At 40.5% G+C, this 18,562-nt stretch overlaps 2 protein-coding genes across 10 annotated transcripts in view; both read right to left on the reverse strand.

The window, feature by feature from the left end:
- The window catches only part of slc2a4rg (SLC2A4 regulator), a 35,480-nt gene extending 23,042 nt beyond the window's left edge, over positions 1–12,438 (reverse strand). For all 7 annotated transcript variants that reach the window (XR_003297221.1, XR_003297220.1, XR_003297219.1 and 4 more), the window contains exons 1-2: positions 11,944–12,438; positions 10,551–10,762 (exon numbers count right to left, since the gene is read on the reverse strand). Coding sequence is in view for 4 of the 7 variants with exons in the window: in XM_026331608.1 (XP_026187393.1) it covers positions 10,551–10,762; positions 11,944–12,219 (488 nt within the window). In the remaining 3 variants the exon portion in view is untranslated. The remainder of the gene's footprint in view (positions 1–10,550; positions 10,763–11,943) is intronic.
- A 1,286-nt stretch (positions 12,439–13,724) lies between these two features.
- LOC113145633 (uncharacterized) overlaps positions 13,725–18,562 on the reverse strand; it is a 34,152-nt gene continuing 29,314 nt past the window's right edge. For all 3 annotated transcript variants that reach the window (XM_026332592.2, XM_026332590.2, XM_026332591.2), the window contains exon 9: positions 13,725–17,381. In XM_026332592.2, coding sequence (XP_026188377.1) covers positions 16,857–17,381 — 525 coding nt within the window. In that variant the 3' untranslated portion in view covers positions 13,725–16,856. The remainder of the gene's footprint in view (positions 17,382–18,562) is intronic.

The following is an 18,562-nucleotide window of genomic DNA, read 5'->3' on the forward strand; positions in this document are numbered from 1 at the left end:
TCTAGAAAGACAAAGTGAGGGAGCTCAGAAAAGAAAAAAAGTGCTTAAAGCAGAAAAGGAACAATTAGTGGAAGCATGCCCACAGACTGCCGAAGGAGTGTCAGGAGGCCTATGGAGCTGAATCCTCTTAGACTCCTCCCACCCAGACATTTGGTGCCAGAAGTAAATGCAACCCCAAGAAAGGAGTGTGTAGTATACATTCATAACAACATGTACTTTGTTTTTTGTAAGTGTGTGTGTGTGTGTGTGTGTGTGTGTGTGTGTAAAAGGAGGAGCAGTGAAAACCACACACACTATTATGATCTCACTGTATGATTGTGCTGCTACAAACTGTGCAAAAACAACAAATGATGAATTTTGGCAATTTTATCTACCTCTCAATGCACACAGACACACAAAACTGGACTTTGATTGATTAGCACTCACTGTGCAAATAAAGCATTTTCACTATTACTTCAACTCATCTACAGTTCCATGGCAATTGAATATATGAAGCCCGAACTACATTATCAAAAGCTATAAACAAAAGCTGATTATGTCCATCTAGCATCATGGTGTCTCCACCATCTGATCCTGTCTACTGCATTTTAGTGGTGGGAATGAGTGTTCCTTTCAATTCTGGTGTGGCCCAAGTTCTTGTGTATCAATCATTTCTCCCACTGGCCCTGTCATACTGCACTACATACTGTAGTAATATAGCAAAAGAGGAGGAAACAAATATAAACTACATCTTTAAATATTTAGGTCTCCTGGTGGATCACCTGGCTGTGCCTACAAAAGCCATTCAACCTCTCCAAATTATCAGTGTTTCAGGAGGCAGCGACACTACTGGAAATAAAGCAAGGAAAATGACCCCTCTATCACCCCACAGTGCCAGGGTAGTTACTAAGACGAATGGAGGCAATAAGAGTACATCATGGAAACACTAGAGAGATGATGAGGATAAAACTGAGTGTCTACCTACAGACAGCTGTGGAGAAAGAGAACTGCTCCTTCTTGAGACATATGAGAGGGTATTAAAAACCCTGACTCTGAACAAGACTGATAATTATTTACCATTTTGCCAAACACAGCCAGCAGCCCTGCCCCTAGGAAAGTCATGTCTTGTGTAACCAAAAGTGTTTTTCTTCACAGCCTCTTGTATTTCTGAATCATAGACACACATACTTGCTGACTTGGGGATGTTATATAAAAGCAAAAAGGATTCATGTATTAAATGTAAGATATTGATAAGCTTGGTAGCATCGATTTTTAAACATCTACAGTTTTATAACAACTGATTAAATCCAATCTGCTGATGTGAATAAGTGATAAAATGAACCTTTAGTTGAGATTGTTTCATTATTCGCTGTTCCAAGGGTCATGAATGAACAGTTAAACATGCTACATGTTTAAATGTTATGCAACAAACTGCCAGATAATGCACAGCCTTATTTATATTAACCATTATTATTCTTTAATATCAGCAGATAGAAAGCAGCCAATTGAGGAAAGTACAGTATTTAAGGTTGGATTAGAGTTGGTTAAAGTTGTCTGCACAGTAGAGAGAAGCTTCAGGGGATTAAAGTATGACAAATCCAGCTTCAGAAATAACAACGTACCACTACACCTCATTCAATTGCATCTGCAAGAAATGCTTATAACTGGCATTTCAAGCCCTCTATTAAAGAGAACTGAAGTGAAGTCAAAAACAGGGGTGCTTGTTCTTTGCTTTCACATCCCCTTTTCTCTGTTTTAATCTGACTACTTTAAAGGACAATATAGTTGTAAATTCATTATAGCCCTTTAACATCGTATTATGATTTCCTAAAAGTGTACAATGCATCGTGTTATCAGATATTTTAAAGGTTACCTAATATTTAAAAAAAAAACAGATTGATAATGTGTTTTTTCTATAAAACCTAAGGCAGATTAGCCACTGAAGACCCAATACAAGACCACAAATAAAAAGTCAAGATTGTGAGGAGCAAATATTTATGACAAACAGGTTTAAGACAGATTTCCTCATGTTGTCCATTATCTGTTTGTCACTGACAGGAAGTAGAGCATAAAGTGATGAACTGATATAATCACACTAGCACACAGTAAAAATAAAAAACACATTTTAAGCTTTAGGTTTTTAATGGTAAGACTTTCTAGGGAAATTTCAAAGTCTGTGGAATAAGTGGGAGATGGATTCTTGTCTCTCTCTCTCTCTGTCTCTGTCTCTCTCTGTCTCTCACTGTGTCTCACTGTGTCTCACTGTGTCTCACTGTGTCTCACTGTCTCTCACTGTCTCTCACTGTCTCTCACTGTCTCTCTTTTCCTCATGGCCTCATGGTGTAATTATAGTGAACGAAACACAGTGTAAACACAAGCTAGTACATATATTGTGACCATGATGTTGACTCTTGGTCTAAACCGGATTGGGGCAGATAGGAGCTAGGAAAAGCAAAAGCTGTTAGACAAGAGACTGGCAATCTACCTTGTCCTCTGCATAAATCACAAGCAAGACAAACCCCATGAAAGATGTCAGACATGGAGAGACTGCATCACTTCTGCATACCAACAAGACAACAAGACAAAATGTGAACATTTGCATCTCTGGGTGAAAACCAATTGTGGTTGGAAATTCAGGCTAGAGAGAAGAGTGAAATTTACCAGACTGTGAAAACAAAATATGTCTCAGTATTCCCATGCTCTGCATGTCCTAGAACACCTATGAGACTTCTTGGGGTTGTTTGGGCTCTGGACTTGACTGAGCAGCTTCACACACTCAATGCTTTGTGCAGTGGCATGCTGATGCTGTAAGCCACCACCACTAAGATTGAGTAGGGATAGTTTCCTACCTCTCCCCAGGCCGGAAGGCTCCATGTTATCTTGGCAGGAGTGAGAAGAGTCCATGGGCGCGTGTCTGCTCCTGCTTAAAGAAACTACTTGGCTCAGAAAACCTGTCTTGCCCAGAACAGCTTTTAACATATTTTCACTGGCAGTGTTTAATTATCTTACTATAATATAAGTTATTTTATAATGATTTTGATCAAACAGTTGATAACTCTAATTATAAAATTGTTTTCAGGTCTTAAGCTTAGACCATTTGAATTTCAACTGAATTTCTTTTTACGGATATGAAGAGAGAAGTTATGTGAAAAATCAATCTATATCAGCAAGTTTAAAGCCACAGGATGAAGACCACAGATTCCAAGCTAATGGGTGAAAAAACAAACACTGTGTACCACCCACACACACACACAAGCCTATAAAATCAGCGGTATATGTAAGAAGTCACCAAAATTATGTAATAATGGTTTGCGTGACATTATGCATATAGACACAATACTGTATGTGTAAATATTGCTCACTGGCTAAGACATAGCTTATACAATACTTCTGTGCATGATGACGTAAGAAGTGACAGGAGAACAGTGCTATTAGCAGATCTGTGTTAAATGAAACCTGACTACCTCACTATGGCTACAGAATGAGAAGTGTGTGTGTGAGTGTGTCTGAAAGACATTTGGAAAAAAGGAAAAGACACTAATCTATTCACTTGTAGTGCCGCTTGATTGGGTGTCTTGTCCTCCAGCGACATTTGTTAGAGGGCACAGGGATAAGTCATTAATCTGGCCTACACAGCTCCATTGTTAAGGACGTGAATGTCTCCACACCCACACACACAGCATAGGGGGTTTCTAGGAGTTTATGAGAAACTGGACCCACTCGCTCTGGAAGTCTGGGTGTGGCATGCTGTTTTAAAATTGTTTATTCAAGCTGGATCTTTGAAATGTATTTTAATGAAGTTGTTAGAAGCCATTCAATCTAAGCTTTGCTCTGGGTGTTTTATTCACACTTTGATTTACCAGATCCCTTGCAGCCTCAGGCATTTTGAAAAGTCAATGCCCACATTACTTAACTGTGTCAACACAAAATCAATTGGAATGCCAGAAGATCAGTACGACTCTCTTGCACAACTAAACTAAAAGACAAGCTTGTCGATAATCCCTTAATTACAATTAAGACTATAGTGAGGTGCAGGGAGCTGTGATGCACCATGGGTTACTGACAGCAAAACAAAAAGAGGACAGGGACACCAAGACTGTTTGAAAGTTATAAATATATAAACTACACAAAGAATCCTAAATATTTATTGAACACAAAAACAAAACATAGTCTGAATGAGAATGAATTTCCTTACAAAAAAAGAAGCTTCCCAACAAAGAGATAGAAGAAGAACACATATTGAACTCAATTCTGAGCACTAATAGAAAAGAAAAGCACCGACACTAAAACAGATGTAGAGCACTCAGTGCTGCACAGTACAAAATGTTAGGCATTTCTCAAACTTCTCTCTCTTGCAGTCTGGACTGAATTTTATTGCCTGTCATCAGCAGACTAGGATGACTTATCATAGAGTTGCGCAAGACACTGTGTGTGTGTGTGTGTGTGTGTGCGTGTGTGTGTGTGTGTGTGTGTGTGTACACGTTTTACTCTGATACCATACTTGTGTGGACATTTTGGCCTTGTTAGGATATTTTGACTAGTCTTCACAACTTCAAATGGGTTTTTGAGGGTTGGGACTTGGTTTCAGGGTTAGGGTTTGAATTAGGTTTATGTCAGGGTTACGGTTAAGGATATACTTGTAATGATAAGGGTTACGGTTATAGTCTGGTGAATGCATTACTCTATGGGTGTCCTCACAACAATAGTGAGACATAATTGTGTCTGTGTGTGTGTGAGGTTATTTAAAAGGGCAGAGATCGAGAGCAGGAGAAAGCAAAACCAGTGAAAGTAAGAGCTTACACAACATTTTAAGAACAGTTACTTCAGACTTTAAAAAGCCTACTCTCAGCCGACCAAGGATCTGGTTATGGGAGCCATTTGTAAATTCACTGGAGCATTACGCAGTATATTCAGAAGGTTTTTTTGCTCCAATCTGTTCCAATTAATCTGCCACAGTGACCAGCAATAAAACAGGAAAGATTAGCATTACTTCTAGCATCTCCAGTTCAAATGTATAATTGCATTATTTAATCGGTCTGTGTAATTTTAATCAACTTAAGAAATACAAGAATCAGCTTTTGGCTGTTATGTCTGAGAATCTGCTATTTCAGAGCCAATGAAAACATAGTGATCATTCCAATTATGCACATGCTATTATTATTCCTACATTGTGAATGGAGGATAACTTAAATGTGGTGGCAATCAAACATTACATACACGCTGAAGATGTGGAATTATTGGTGTTTAAGATAAAGAAGAAAAAGAAAAAACACAACCAGAAAGACAGACACGACAGCCAGATTTGAACTGACATTATTTTCTAACGGGGGATGGAATGAACATTCCTGGTAGGGAGAGACTTTACACAGCTCAGAGGACTTCATCTCCTCTGGATGTGAGTTGGATTTATCCAGTCAAAAGGGCAGAGGGCAAAAGTCCAAGAGAAAAGGGAAATGGGATGCATGAAACACATAAAAAAGTGAGGCAGAGATATTTTACAAAGTGGAAAAAGGCACTAGATCACAAGCAAAAACCTTGTTGTAACCATGAAACAATTTTCTATGAATATACTATAGTATCAGCGTTAAATTAATAAAATATATAACTTCTGGAGCTCAACATCACTACTGAGACAGCTTTATAAACAGCACCCCCAAAATAAATTCTGACTCCAGTCTAATACCTCTGAATTTACTTTTTAACTTTTTTTTAACTTTAACTTTTTAGGCATTTTTATAAGAACTGCAATAATATAAAGATAAAGCAGGGAGGATATCAAGAATAAAAGATCAAGAAAGGGCATGGGAGGGATATAATGAAAGATAAAGGTGGGAGAGGCTGGTGGACAGAGGAGAAAGCCACAGAGCAGCTGTTGCTGTTATGAAGATTTGGAGAGCAGGAGAAAAAGAAATACTGAAGAGAAGGAAAGACAGTTGGCTGTTGCATCTAAATGCTACTGAGGCAGAACAGGAGGCCTTATGTAAGTGTCTATTAGTGTGGGTGAGCAAGCGATAAAGCATTTTACTGCAGCGGTGCCAAGGCTGTGCAACAAGCCTACCCCCCCCCCCCACCCCAATAAGTATTTCTTTCTCTGTCCCTAAAGCACCCTGCTGGTTGGGCAGATGTATAGTGCACAACCTATATGTATACCACAATACATAAAAAAGATCTGAGGGCTTATAATGTAACATATAATAGATGCAGCATCTGTTGGAGCAACCTCTAACTTTCTCTGTACATTAGTTTTGCACCAGAGTAGACAGTTTGCGGAAAACATTCTTTCATTCCTCCTACTCTCCTTCTCACTTATGAAATTAATTTTGCTTCTCTTCTTCACTGCATAGCAGTAGATGATTAATGTCTCATTAGAGTGTTGTACACACACACACACACACACACACACACACACACACACACACACACACACACACACACACACACACACACACACACACACACACACATTTCAGTCATCAACCAACGCTTCTTCAAGAGGCCCTCATTAGTGTTAAAGAATGAATGATTCAGAGCCAGCCACAAAGCTGCACCCTGAAAAGAAATGAAATAAAAAGCCTTTTTCCTTTGATTCTAGATCCTCACTCCTCCAAACACCTCTAAGTCAGACAACAGCAAAGCTGAACTATGCAATGATAAACTCTCTTTGACAGGCTTCTGCATCAATAAATTGCCTTTGCAGCACGTAACCCAGATCCTGAGGATGAACTAGCGGACATGCCAGATGCCTTTGCTCATCCACTAATCTGACTCTACCCTCATGCATGACTCTGTTCATTTAGGATGACCTTTCACCTCTGCCTGTGTCGCTGCAATAGCCTTAACCTCCTGTGGTATGGAAGTTGAAAAAACAAGGCTACATGCCAGGCAGAAAATGCTGCATCAAATTCACAAGAAATTTTGCAACAAACATTGACATGCTAAACACATATTCTAAGTAATAATGGTTTATATGGAAATATAAAAGAAAATTGCCTGAGAAGAAGGCTGCTTGACTCTGGTGGCCATGTCAGCAGTTTGGATGTGGTTTAGAAGACAAAAGTAGGGGCAGGTATCTGCTACTCTGTCGATGACCTTCACCAACTGGCTGTAGTGTGTCCTTCAGCAGAAGAAAATTAGAGGTGGGGTTGCCGAGGGAGACGGAAAGGTGATGAACTTTGCTCCAGCTGGCTTGCCTTGCCTAAACCCTCCCAGTGACTCTTACCAGTCGGAGTCACAGGCTGGGCAGTAATTATGTTACAAACAGAGCTGCCTTTTTCCCTACACCACTAACCCCCCTCACTGCAGTTGGTTGCGCTGGTGTCTTGTTTGTGCCAGCTCAGTGTTTTCTATTCATGTTTCCGAACTGTGGTGACAGTGTACCTGACCAAGGACAGATAAGAAAGAAACACTTTTGGTTAAAAAAAAAAAAAAAAGGTCCTTCCCCTCTTCATTTCATCAGACCTCTTTTTTGTTCATTCAAACTGGTCTTTGTTTTGTTATCAATACCTGGATCCCACGGTGATGAGCATGGACAGGCACAACGAGCTCTGTTTTAGGGTGTGAGTGAAAGGGAGACTTATACAAACAAGAGAGAGAAAAGACAGAAACACACACAGAGGCAAGGCTGACAAAAGGAATGAGTGTGTGTAAATATACAGCTTAGGTTTGAATTTATTTATATGAAAATGCACAATTGCAAGCGAGTCAACATATTGGTTCTTCCTCTTTTCTCCTCCAAGTTCTCTGTCCAGGCTTGTCTCAAGGATTATGAACTACCTTGCAGAATTTGCAAACTGACAGGACAAGATGTAAACACAGTGAACGTTGTATGTGACGAACGATATGCAATTGATGCAGTAGTTACAGTAAAACGCACAGAGGTGAGCAAAAGCTTTGTCTTTAAGTTCTCTTTAAACACAGTTAATCCTGTAACACAATGGTGGCATTACCTAAGCATGTGGGGAGCAGATGAAAATAAATGGTTTTGTTTATATTATCTAAAGCAAGGCAAAGAATGCAATTGGTCACACCCGCACACACAGATGTGCAAACACACACTAAATTGCCAATGTGACCATTACTTGGAAAGAAAAAGGTGCCTCACACTGCAGTGTGTATTTAGTGTTTTAAGTACAGTATTGTGGTGTAACTCTGAAACTTGGTGAAATCATTTGTTCACACCAAAATGCTGTTAGTGGGTTTACCCGAGTCCCTTTTCTAACTGCTCTTATAATTTGTGATGAATAGCACATGTGCATACATCCGGATAACAGAGTCAGCTCGGACACACTTAAGAAAGTTTACCTAAGAGACAGAAAACTAAAACGGTTTCAACCAAAATGTGAATCCTGGCTAAGAAAGCTCATGCTCTTGTAGTGACAGAAAGAAGAATTTCTCGTCAGAAACAGTTAAAGAAAAGTTGTGTGCTCAATGGAGCAACAGAAAGGCCTGACCAATATGACCACAGAGTAATTTATTTTAATTAATTAATTTATTTATGCAACCTACTTCAGCAAATGTATAGCATCAACTCTGATTTTTTTTATTTTGGGGTAGCTGAGATAGCCATCAACACATTGTGGAAAAAACAATATTTCAAATCTTATTAAGACATGGGTGAGAGATAACAGCCACTTTGCCGTATCTATTGGGCAAATGTGCATACACAATCCAAGACACAGTCACAAAGACGTAGGCACAACATCATACAGATGAAAAACCATGTTCAGTCTTGCATATAGCCCAGGGACACTCCCTCACATCATACATGACTAGCAGCATGTGAAGTTCATATGAGGATGAGAGAAAGAAACACACACTACACATTTATACCCTGTTTGATTGACAGACTGTAATCATCTTACAAGTTCTCTATGTTTAAAACTAACATTAAAAAAAAAATAATAGTCATAATTCCTCTATGCATACTTAATGAGGAACTGCTCAGTTTGTGGACATTTTGCTAAGGTGTAAGTGCAGTCAGATAACAGCTTGACACAGATGGTAAAAATAAGGCTGGAGTGCTTAAGCACCGCCTGCAGCCTCTCCCAGCCCTCTGTACTGTTACATAATCACTTATCAGTGCACTGGGCTTGTCCCTGGATGCATTTTCTGCTTGCTGTGTGTTAAACAGTCTGTATGTGCATGAGTTTGCCAAAGGACTATGAAAGAATGTCCTGAACTCCAATGTGCATTTTTCTGTTTAAAAATTATGTGAAACGCTGATAGCAAAAGTTCACTGTACTGCACATTAAATATTAAACACACTCAAATATAACAAAGCTCATCTGCATGCTCTATGTACATCACACTAGCGTGGGCTGTGAGGAAATGTGGCTAACTGAAATAGCATTTGGTTTACAGTCCTGGTAACAACTGGCAATGCATTGCCAAATTTAGCTACTGATTTATCAGTACACAACAATAACAACATAGTTGTAACTATCACATTCGTTCTCTCTCTTGTATTTCTGTCAAATGATTGGGCAATTCTTGCTCTCATCTCTAGCTCTGGCTCTCTTAGGCCACATTTCGAAACTATTCTGGATGGAACACCAAACATGTGGTCAGTTGACCAGTACACCCCCACACCATTCATGCCCTAACCACTGTACAATTGTAGCCAGAGGGTGAATTCCACTTCTAGTCAAGACTCTGTTAAGGACCACAGGTTTGGAGCTGAGTATGAACATCGCCTAAGTGGATTGTTTTCATCACCATATACTCCTAGACTGGGCTGACAGACACAAGAGATATGCACACAAAAATACGTTTGATGGTAGATGTAAAAATGTGCACAAAAGGTCCTGCTTAGCTGCCAAGGCAAAGTTTAAATAATTTTAAATAACTGCACTGCATGAAGGTGATGCCTCTTTCACTGAACATTAAGGATGTGACAATGTTTTGTGCCATGAGACCTTGCGATATTAAAACATGACAATATTTCATGTTAAGGTTAAGAGCTGTCATAACAGCACTATGTCAGTCGACAGCTTCAGACGTGTTTTAGGGGTTTTGTTTACAAAGAGCACAGAGTGGAGCCTGCAAGGCAAAGGGAAATCTACTATCTACAAATCATAAAAACAACATTGTTCTGTCTTGTGCAGAATTGGAGAATAAAACCCAAGGCACAACACAAGAAAACAAATTAAAAACATAATTCATAACATAACACTTTAAAAAAAATATATACATTCAGCTGGATTGATTTATCAAAGTATATAGTATTTGTATTTTTTTTCCCCTTCATAGAACAGTATTAGGTTGTTAGTAGGCAATGTTCTGAGATTACTGTAATATCATCTTTTAGGAGTGACATAATATTTTTGTTTTACTTTGACAAACACATTTGGACAATGTTCTTAAACTCCTACATTTCTATTTATTTTGACCTTTTGTGACTATGTTTCCAGTCATATATTTCATCATTGAAGATTTCTTAAAAATAGTGTTAAAAAGATATCATCTCATTCTCGTGACCCAAATAACTTGTATCATCTCGTCTCATGAGCTAAGTGTATTGTGACACCACTACTGAACATGCAACACAGAAAAAAAAACACAAGGGTTCATACCTGTTTCTGGGGACAGGGATGTGGGTGGAGGGGAGTGGCTGTATCTCTGTCAGTGGTACGTTCTGCCCTTGTGCTGTCTGTTTCCATGGGTTCCGGATGTCCAAATGCATGGAGCCACCTGAAAGCTGCCTGCTTATGCCTGCACAATGAGTGGGACTGGCCCTCTTCAGGACCCCAGTGGGACCGGTGTCTTTTTGGTCTCCCAGGTCAGCCTAGAAAAGGAGGCGAAACACTTTGGAGTCAGTTGTTTTGAGGCCAGTTCTCAACATGCCTACATTAGAAATATTATGGCATGAGATTATGTCTTAGATTTTTAATGTGACTCATCACTGAAACCCTGCAGTGAATTAAATAACAAGGCAGTGTACTGTGGATTTCTACTGTCTTAAAAAAAATAAAATAAAAAGCACACTTCTTTACTTACAGTAACAACCTGATGTTACTGTCTGTCCTATTCCAGTGCTGTTAAAAGTGGCATTCACAATTTCCTACTGCTGAGTTTGCAGCCAGACATTATTTGCCATTTATGCATTAAATTGACTGAATTACTGATCAATGAATCAATGAATCCATGCAGCTGTCACTTAAACTTCCCTCATCAGGCGTGCATATTAATATAACCAGCAATTCATTGAAGTGATCTGAATAAAATGCTGTCTGATCCCCGTCAGAAGGAGGTGTGGCAAATCTCCATCAATGCATATTTAATACTGCACGGTCTGTCAGTAACTGTGTGACCTGACTAGTTTGCTGACCCTGCAAAGAGAAACACACATGGGCCAACAAAATGCTGGAAAGGAGGTCCGGAATCATACATGCGGTGCAATTTAAAAACAAGATAGAAACAATGATACCGCTTCATACGGGAGGGGTGGCGAAAAATATACCACATGACTGTTCACAAATACTGTTACTAGTTGGGAAATGTGCGGGGACCCGGTACGTGCGCTGAGGCCAGGAAGCCCAGACTGTAGCTCCACCCTGAAGTTGTGGGGGAGGGGGAGGCGAGTAGTTTGAAGTCCCTGCCCCCTTTTTCGGCAAACTTCGTACACAGAATAAGCCGCCATTTAAAGCGGTTTGAACACGACGTAATTAGTTGCGAATACACATTGACGGCAGTTGGTGAAATTATTGACGCAGAAGTGGGTTAAGAGTTGTAAAAGCGGCACTTATCAATGTACAGTAGACGGAGTCACATGTGAGCATCAGACATATCTTTAGTTCTCAGTTAAAACGCAATGACGACGTGAGAGAGACGTAACGCTTAGCTGTCAAACTTACACAGTGTCGGGACATGCTTGATGTAATCTGTGGCGTAACTTGAGTGTCCAGTTGACTGTACCGGCTAATGGAGTCGTCTACTCACACTTTAACACCCCCAAACGTCACTTACTTTTCCCATATCGTGCAATATCCGACCACCCGGAGAAAACCTGTTCCCTTTCGGAGAGCTTCTCTCGCTTTTCCCCGCCGTCGCTGAGCCGCCGTCCATGACAGGTTTGCAAAAGACAGGCCCGTTGGTGTACGCCGGTAATGGGCCGCTTTTTTCCACCGAGGGGACCCGAGAGTCGTGGAGCACGGAGCGGCCTGCCAGGCAGATAAAATCCGCACCACTGACACTGACCCTTGTCTCGACCGACGGTTTCTCCAAAATATATCTGGAATCCATGTTGAGACAGGGCGAGTGGAGACTAAAGAAAGAAAACCAGCCTTCTGTAGATGTTAGTGCAAATTGCTGGAGTTAGATACATTGAACAGGATTGTCGCGAGTTGATAGGTATTGTCTGTCTTAACTTCTAACTTTATTCTAGTCTACATGTGAAGTTTTCCACCGCCGTCACCGCCACTACCCAGGATATCCAAAAAGCCGCCCGGTCAAGAGGATAAAAGATTGTTTTGCCTCTTTCCTCCAAAAGCATGCCACGCCCCCTGCACTTCACTCCCATTGGTCCGCTGCATACATAAACATTACACTTTGGCACGCGTCCACGCCGAGACGGCCTCTGATTGGCCGGTTGCTCTGCGTCAATCACTTTTTTTTTTTATCCAAGTAATGTGGGTGGAAGGGGGGAGGGGGCGTGTCCAACAGTTTACCGGCCGGTGTCTGTCGACGACGAGACGGGCTGTGAGGCAGGCGAGAGTGGGGGAGCAGAAGAAAAACAGCCTGCAGGCCTCAGCTGCAAAATGCACATTTATATTTGTATTTGCAATTCAGATGGAGATTTAACGGATCACGTTTCACTGGAATGGACTGGACTTTACAGGCGTGTTAGTTTTTCGATGAGGCGAACATCTTTAGTCCGATTGTGCAATCCCCTAAAAATCCCTGTCTTATTTCAAGTAGCTAAACCTAAACCATAGTTATAATGTAAACAAGAATGGCGCCTGGACTCAATAACCAGTGGTGGTAGAAGTGTTGAAGCCTTTTACTTAACTGAAAGTAGAAACACAGTATAGAATAGCATTCAAAATACAATTTAATTATCATCAAAATTTACTTACAGTATTAACCATACTCATGCAAAATTGCTTCTATCAGCCCCAGTTTTCTAAATATCTAGGGATATTGCTATTGATGTATTTACACAAAAGCTGCTTTTTAAATTTAGGTTACTTGATTCAAATCTGTGAAGTTTGAGGTTTGTTTGTGACTTCATTTCATTATATGATGCAGAAAATAACAGACCTCTTGCCGTTATAGTGTATTGCCTTGTTAGGGCAATTGCATTAGCAGTTTCACATTTTTTTCATATTTCTCTTTTTGTCATATTCATGTGTCCACTTCCTGTAGATTAAAAATACCGTGGAGGTTATAATCACACAGCGAAGTATCTGGCTGACTAAAACTGTTCCTCTTGCGCTCTTTTTTGTTTTCTTTTCTTCAACATATTTCTTTACCCAGTACTGAAGTGCTTGTCAGAAGTTAGATTTTTAAAATTTTATTTCAGTAGTTGGAGATGGCTGAACACCACTTTATCTAACCTGTTTCTACAATGCCTGCAGAGCCCTGGTTTATTGCTTATTTTTTATACAAGTACATTTTACTACAAGCTGCATTTATTGAAAGCTACTATTATTACTATTAGGCTGCTAAAGCACTACAAGCTGTAGCTGTTGTGCTGCCTCGTTTAATACCTTGTACGATGCAATAAGACTACAGGCAACAGAAAAACACACAGTATAATGTGCCACTTTATTAGAAAAGTAAAAACTCACTTCAATATTTTATGAAGGTTAATATAAAACATTACAATCTTTTGCATATCTGCACTGTCACACTATATTTTATTATGTTTAATATTTTTAAACTAAACCCTGTGCTTTAAGAACATACACCATTGGCTACAGCTGTCACAGCAGTATTGGCCCATAATTATATCTGAAGACAATTAACAAACAGCATCTTGTATCTGCATGGAAAGCATGAAACATGTTGCATCCACAAAGTACAATGTGCATGTGATAACCATCTCTTTTTTTTTTCAAGAAATATACTATATACTGTTATGTTACACGGGAACATCAGAACAGCAACAGAGTATTTTACACATTTACATCATCATCATACCGTATTTGTTTGTGCAACGAACATCTGTCTTGAACAGTGTAAAACAGTGTTCAACAAAATATATCAGATCAGTGCTTCTCTCTGGATAAAGAAAATGTGACACATAAAGTGACAGCCAGAGAAAAAGGATTAAGTGTGATAGTGATTTCCAGCCAACATTGTTTAAGGGAAGCCTCAGCAGGGCTTGTTAAGCATCTCAGCTGTTACCCATTTCTCATATCAGACAGTAGTTGAGCCGTTGGTGCATTGTTGATATCACACTGGGGTTGGCCTGACCCACTGCCTCTGCCCCCCCACAACCTCCATATCACTCCCTGAGTCCCTCACAACTGGACATCAAAGGCCCCTCCCCTATTACACAGCAAGGGAGTGAGTCGAAGCAGAGAAAAGGAGAGGTCTGTGTCAGTTATTGGAAGATGAACACAGCTGGGGGAGGAAGTGTATGCAAGGGCTGACCAAGTGGAAGCAAAATGTGCTTCCTCTTCTACACTGGAAACGCACAAGGCTCAGTGTTGCACTGTGTGCCTGCCTGTATGTGTGTGAGCATACGCACGCAAAAATATCAGGAGGAGGAGGAGGGTCCTTTGGGTCCATGTCCCTTTGCAGCAATCCTCATCCAGCTTTATACTAAATGTTTTTCATCTCTCTCCCACACCTTTATCGCTCTTTCTTGCTTCCCCAGAGCACAGAATAAACAGCACTGTGTCCTAAACTCCCAGTGGATTCTCTCTGTTTTTTTCCCATCCTCCTCCAACTTGTTGCTTTGGAAAAAACGTGAATGCTGTTTTGCATCACATGGCAAAAATGCACAACAGAAAAGATCAACAAATCAGAGATCAATTAAGTACTACAATATTTGTTTTCTCCATATATCAAAGCATGCATTTTTTTTGATCAAGCAGGAAAACTGCACTAACAACATAAACATACTGTTTTCATGGCAGTGACATGAGCTATTTAATCAGTGGCATTGTCAGTAGGTAAGAAAAAAAAACAGCACATTAAAATACAGAGTGCATTTGTTTTACATACGTTCTGACACAGTAGTATTAATAAATTTATGTTATAATCTTTCAAAATGTGTTTTCTCTTTGCAGGGTTGCCTCACAGTGAGCTCATTGTAATTCATCCTCCTTCTCTCACCCTGTGAGAAGTTTGTATCCTTCTACACCTCTTATCTTTATTGCCATTTATGTAGCCTCTGTTTTATTTTTTCTCTGTTCTTTCTTTTTTAATATTCCCCAAAGCTACATCGGAATGACATTGTTTATAATGGAAGAGAACTCAGTGGAGAGACTGGAGACAAGGGTGCAGAGTGGGCAGGGGGAAAGTTTCCAAATGACACTCGCTGGTCATTTTTATGCCAGGCTCTTTATTTTCCTTGGAGTCAAAGAGTTCTGCTGCTATTTCAACCACCACGATGAAGTTTGGAGCTCTGGCTTTTGACTTGAGACAAGAGAATGAATCAGAACTGTGAAAATTGTCTTTACAGTAGGTTAATGCACTATTTATGTGCAGCTGTCCACTGCAAAAATTACAGTGATCATAAAATCTGATGTTTATACAGCCCAAAAGACATGGCATATTCACTGCACAGGATGAAGCATCCTGTGTGGACAATCTTTCGCTTCCTTATTTTCTATATAAATATTCTTCTTTCACTTATCCCAGTAATACAGTAAAGGTCTTGCATTGTGAAAGTTGTCACCCATATCACTCTGGGGAAACGCTTGCACAACCTACTTAATGCCACTGACCCGACCACCTTGCATGACTGCCAAATAGATGTGTATCTGCGAGGGGGTGCATTAGGGTGTGCCATCATGCCTCACTGATTTTTGTCGAATCTGAGCATGGATTAACTAGTCTTGTAATTTATATGACTGTTACATTATTAAGCAAAACTTATTTATGTACTTATGAGGAGGGCTGTCATTGAAAACCTCTAATATATTTAGTCCATATTGATGGTAATTTGTGAAACTGGCATGCTAGCTTTCACTTAGTTCTGTGTTTAAGCAGGTCTACAAGTTATAGGCCCATGCTTGAACAATGCGCCACAATAGTGTCTGCCAGGCAACAGGCCAGTGTGCACAGAGAACCTGTTTTAGATGTTTGCTTAGGGAGAGCTAAGCACTGCAAATCTCTGTGACGTCCATCTGCCAAAATATTTGTTTTTATCTCCATATATCAAAGCATACATAATTACCCCCAAGATGAGGCATATGTGTGTCTGGCTGACAATAGGTAACAGTGTGCCTTGCATTTCCAATATAGCCAGCTGTCTTGCTGACCAATATCTATTTTCAGATGTGTGAGTTTGAAAAATGCATGCATGCACAAATTCCAGATCAAGTTGTGTTACACCTTATAATTTTATAATCTTTATAGAGTACAATGTTCATATAAAAATAAAGATATTATGAAAAATGAAGCACAAACATGAGAGTGTGGTCAGGAACACAGTATTTTAAGGTGTATATTCCTTTTTTTCAGTAAAATGTATTTGGTCCATATTTGGGCTGAACTAGGCTTAGGCTGGTTCTGAAGTACAGACCAATCAAGGGAAGTTTGAACCTGGATCAAGACCCTGTTTATACCTGATGTCAAGACAAATGTATCCTCATGTTGTTTGTCTATAGAAGGCTTTGTATCTATGTACAGCAACCTGTTGGCTGGTGAACAGGAAGGTCCCTTTCATGACTTTGTACCCTGGGCCTGTTCTGCCTGTCAGCCAACTACAGGCCAGTGACATACATCTCCATCCCATCATTGAAGGTGAAGATGGTGGTGGTGCTGGAGCTGCTGTTGCCCCCTTGTTTCACATCACTGATGGCCTCATAGAAGTGTTCCCCACCAGGCAGGCCTCTAACAGGCAAAGAAGTGGGTCCTGAGCCCTGAGGAGCTGCTGGTGCCGCCTGCTGTTGCTGTTGTGGCATCTGCTTCTTTCTCTTCAGAGTGGCGTTACCCCCAGCTGTGCTGTTACTCGTTCCCCCCTGCTCATGTTTCCGGTGGGTGTCGATAGTAGCGTACGCCGGGTCAGACTCGGCAATTGCACACGTAGGCCAAGACCTTTCTCCTACCGGCTCATAGCAGGGTTCCTCCTGGGAACGTGCCTGGCCTTGGACTCCTCTGCCTCGGCTCCGTGAACTTGCATTCCCTCTCTCCCCACCGAAAGAGCGTGGCAGGGTCTTTGCTCCGTTGTTTTCCATGGGAGGTTTCTTTTTCTGGGTTTTACACACAATGGAGTAGGTATCTGCAATCTGAGAACACACACAGGAGGAGAGCAGAATAGTAGTAGTCTCAGCTAATGACAGTCAACTATAGTACAGCTCTATCCTACAGTCTGGAGAGACAAAAGTAGAAATGTGATTAATACTCTGCTTCATTCAGCCTAGTTTCTATGAGTGAGTGTCTGTCAATTACTGTCAACCTACTGGTGCTGTATTGTGCTCGGATTTAAAGGAACAGTCACGGTAACAGGTGTTTCCCACCTTTAAGTCTAGCTACAGGTATGTGCAGACTTTTTTTTATTTATGTATGCATTTCTGTCTCAATGTATGCCAGACATAAGGTAGAATATGTGAATATGAGAATAAACATATAATGCTGCCAATTTGATGTGTAATCTTGGATCGTGTGGGTGTGTGCGCAGTAAGTAGCGCATGTGTTGACAGACTTGCTCTGTGCTGTAACCTGACCTATTTTGACGATGTTAGTGATAACACAGTAAACGGTGTTATCACTCTGTTGAGGTTTAGGGAGAGAGACACAGTTAGTTTACAGTGGATGGACCTGTTAAAATTTCACCACAACTGCTTTGGCAACAGAACAGCAGGGTATGGCGTAAAAGATCCCGACAAAGCCAAGTCGCTGAAAACAAAAAACGTTCAGGGGTGTTCGCTAATGGACTTTGCTCACATGTCATTTGCTTTGGATAGGGCTTATTTTTTGTGACTCTGTTTACTGCAAGTGTATGTGCGTCTGTAAATACATACACATATATGTTTTGACCATATGTGTAGGCCCACAGCATGTAAGACTATCTAACACTCACAACTGAAAGGGATGTGTGAGGTCTTGCGGGGAATTCGGATAAACCAGTGCTGTGACCTCTGGCATTTCTGTGTCAAAATTCCACAGGGGGAGCACAAGAGCAGAGGATTGTGGGACATGGTTATGTTTACCTTCTGTGCTCACACCCAGACCAGCAGCTCTGCTCTAGTGGCCCTGAGAAACACTGGCTATGCAAACTCTCTATCTCTATCTCTCTCTCTCACACACACACACAGAGACGCACACATGGATTAGCTTTGTTTTTGTTCTGCTCTGAAAAAACTGAAACATGAGAGCAAAGACACCAAACTCTTTCTGTGCATGTGTTTTTACATTGATTGTAAAGAAGATGTAGCATTAATTTAGCTGCACATTCAGTTAAAGTCCA

Source organism: Mastacembelus armatus, chromosome 7 (genome assembly GCF_900324485.2).
Source record: "Mastacembelus armatus chromosome 7, fMasArm1.2, whole genome shotgun sequence".
Taxonomy (NCBI): Eukaryota; Metazoa; Chordata; class Actinopteri; order Synbranchiformes; family Mastacembelidae; genus Mastacembelus; species Mastacembelus armatus.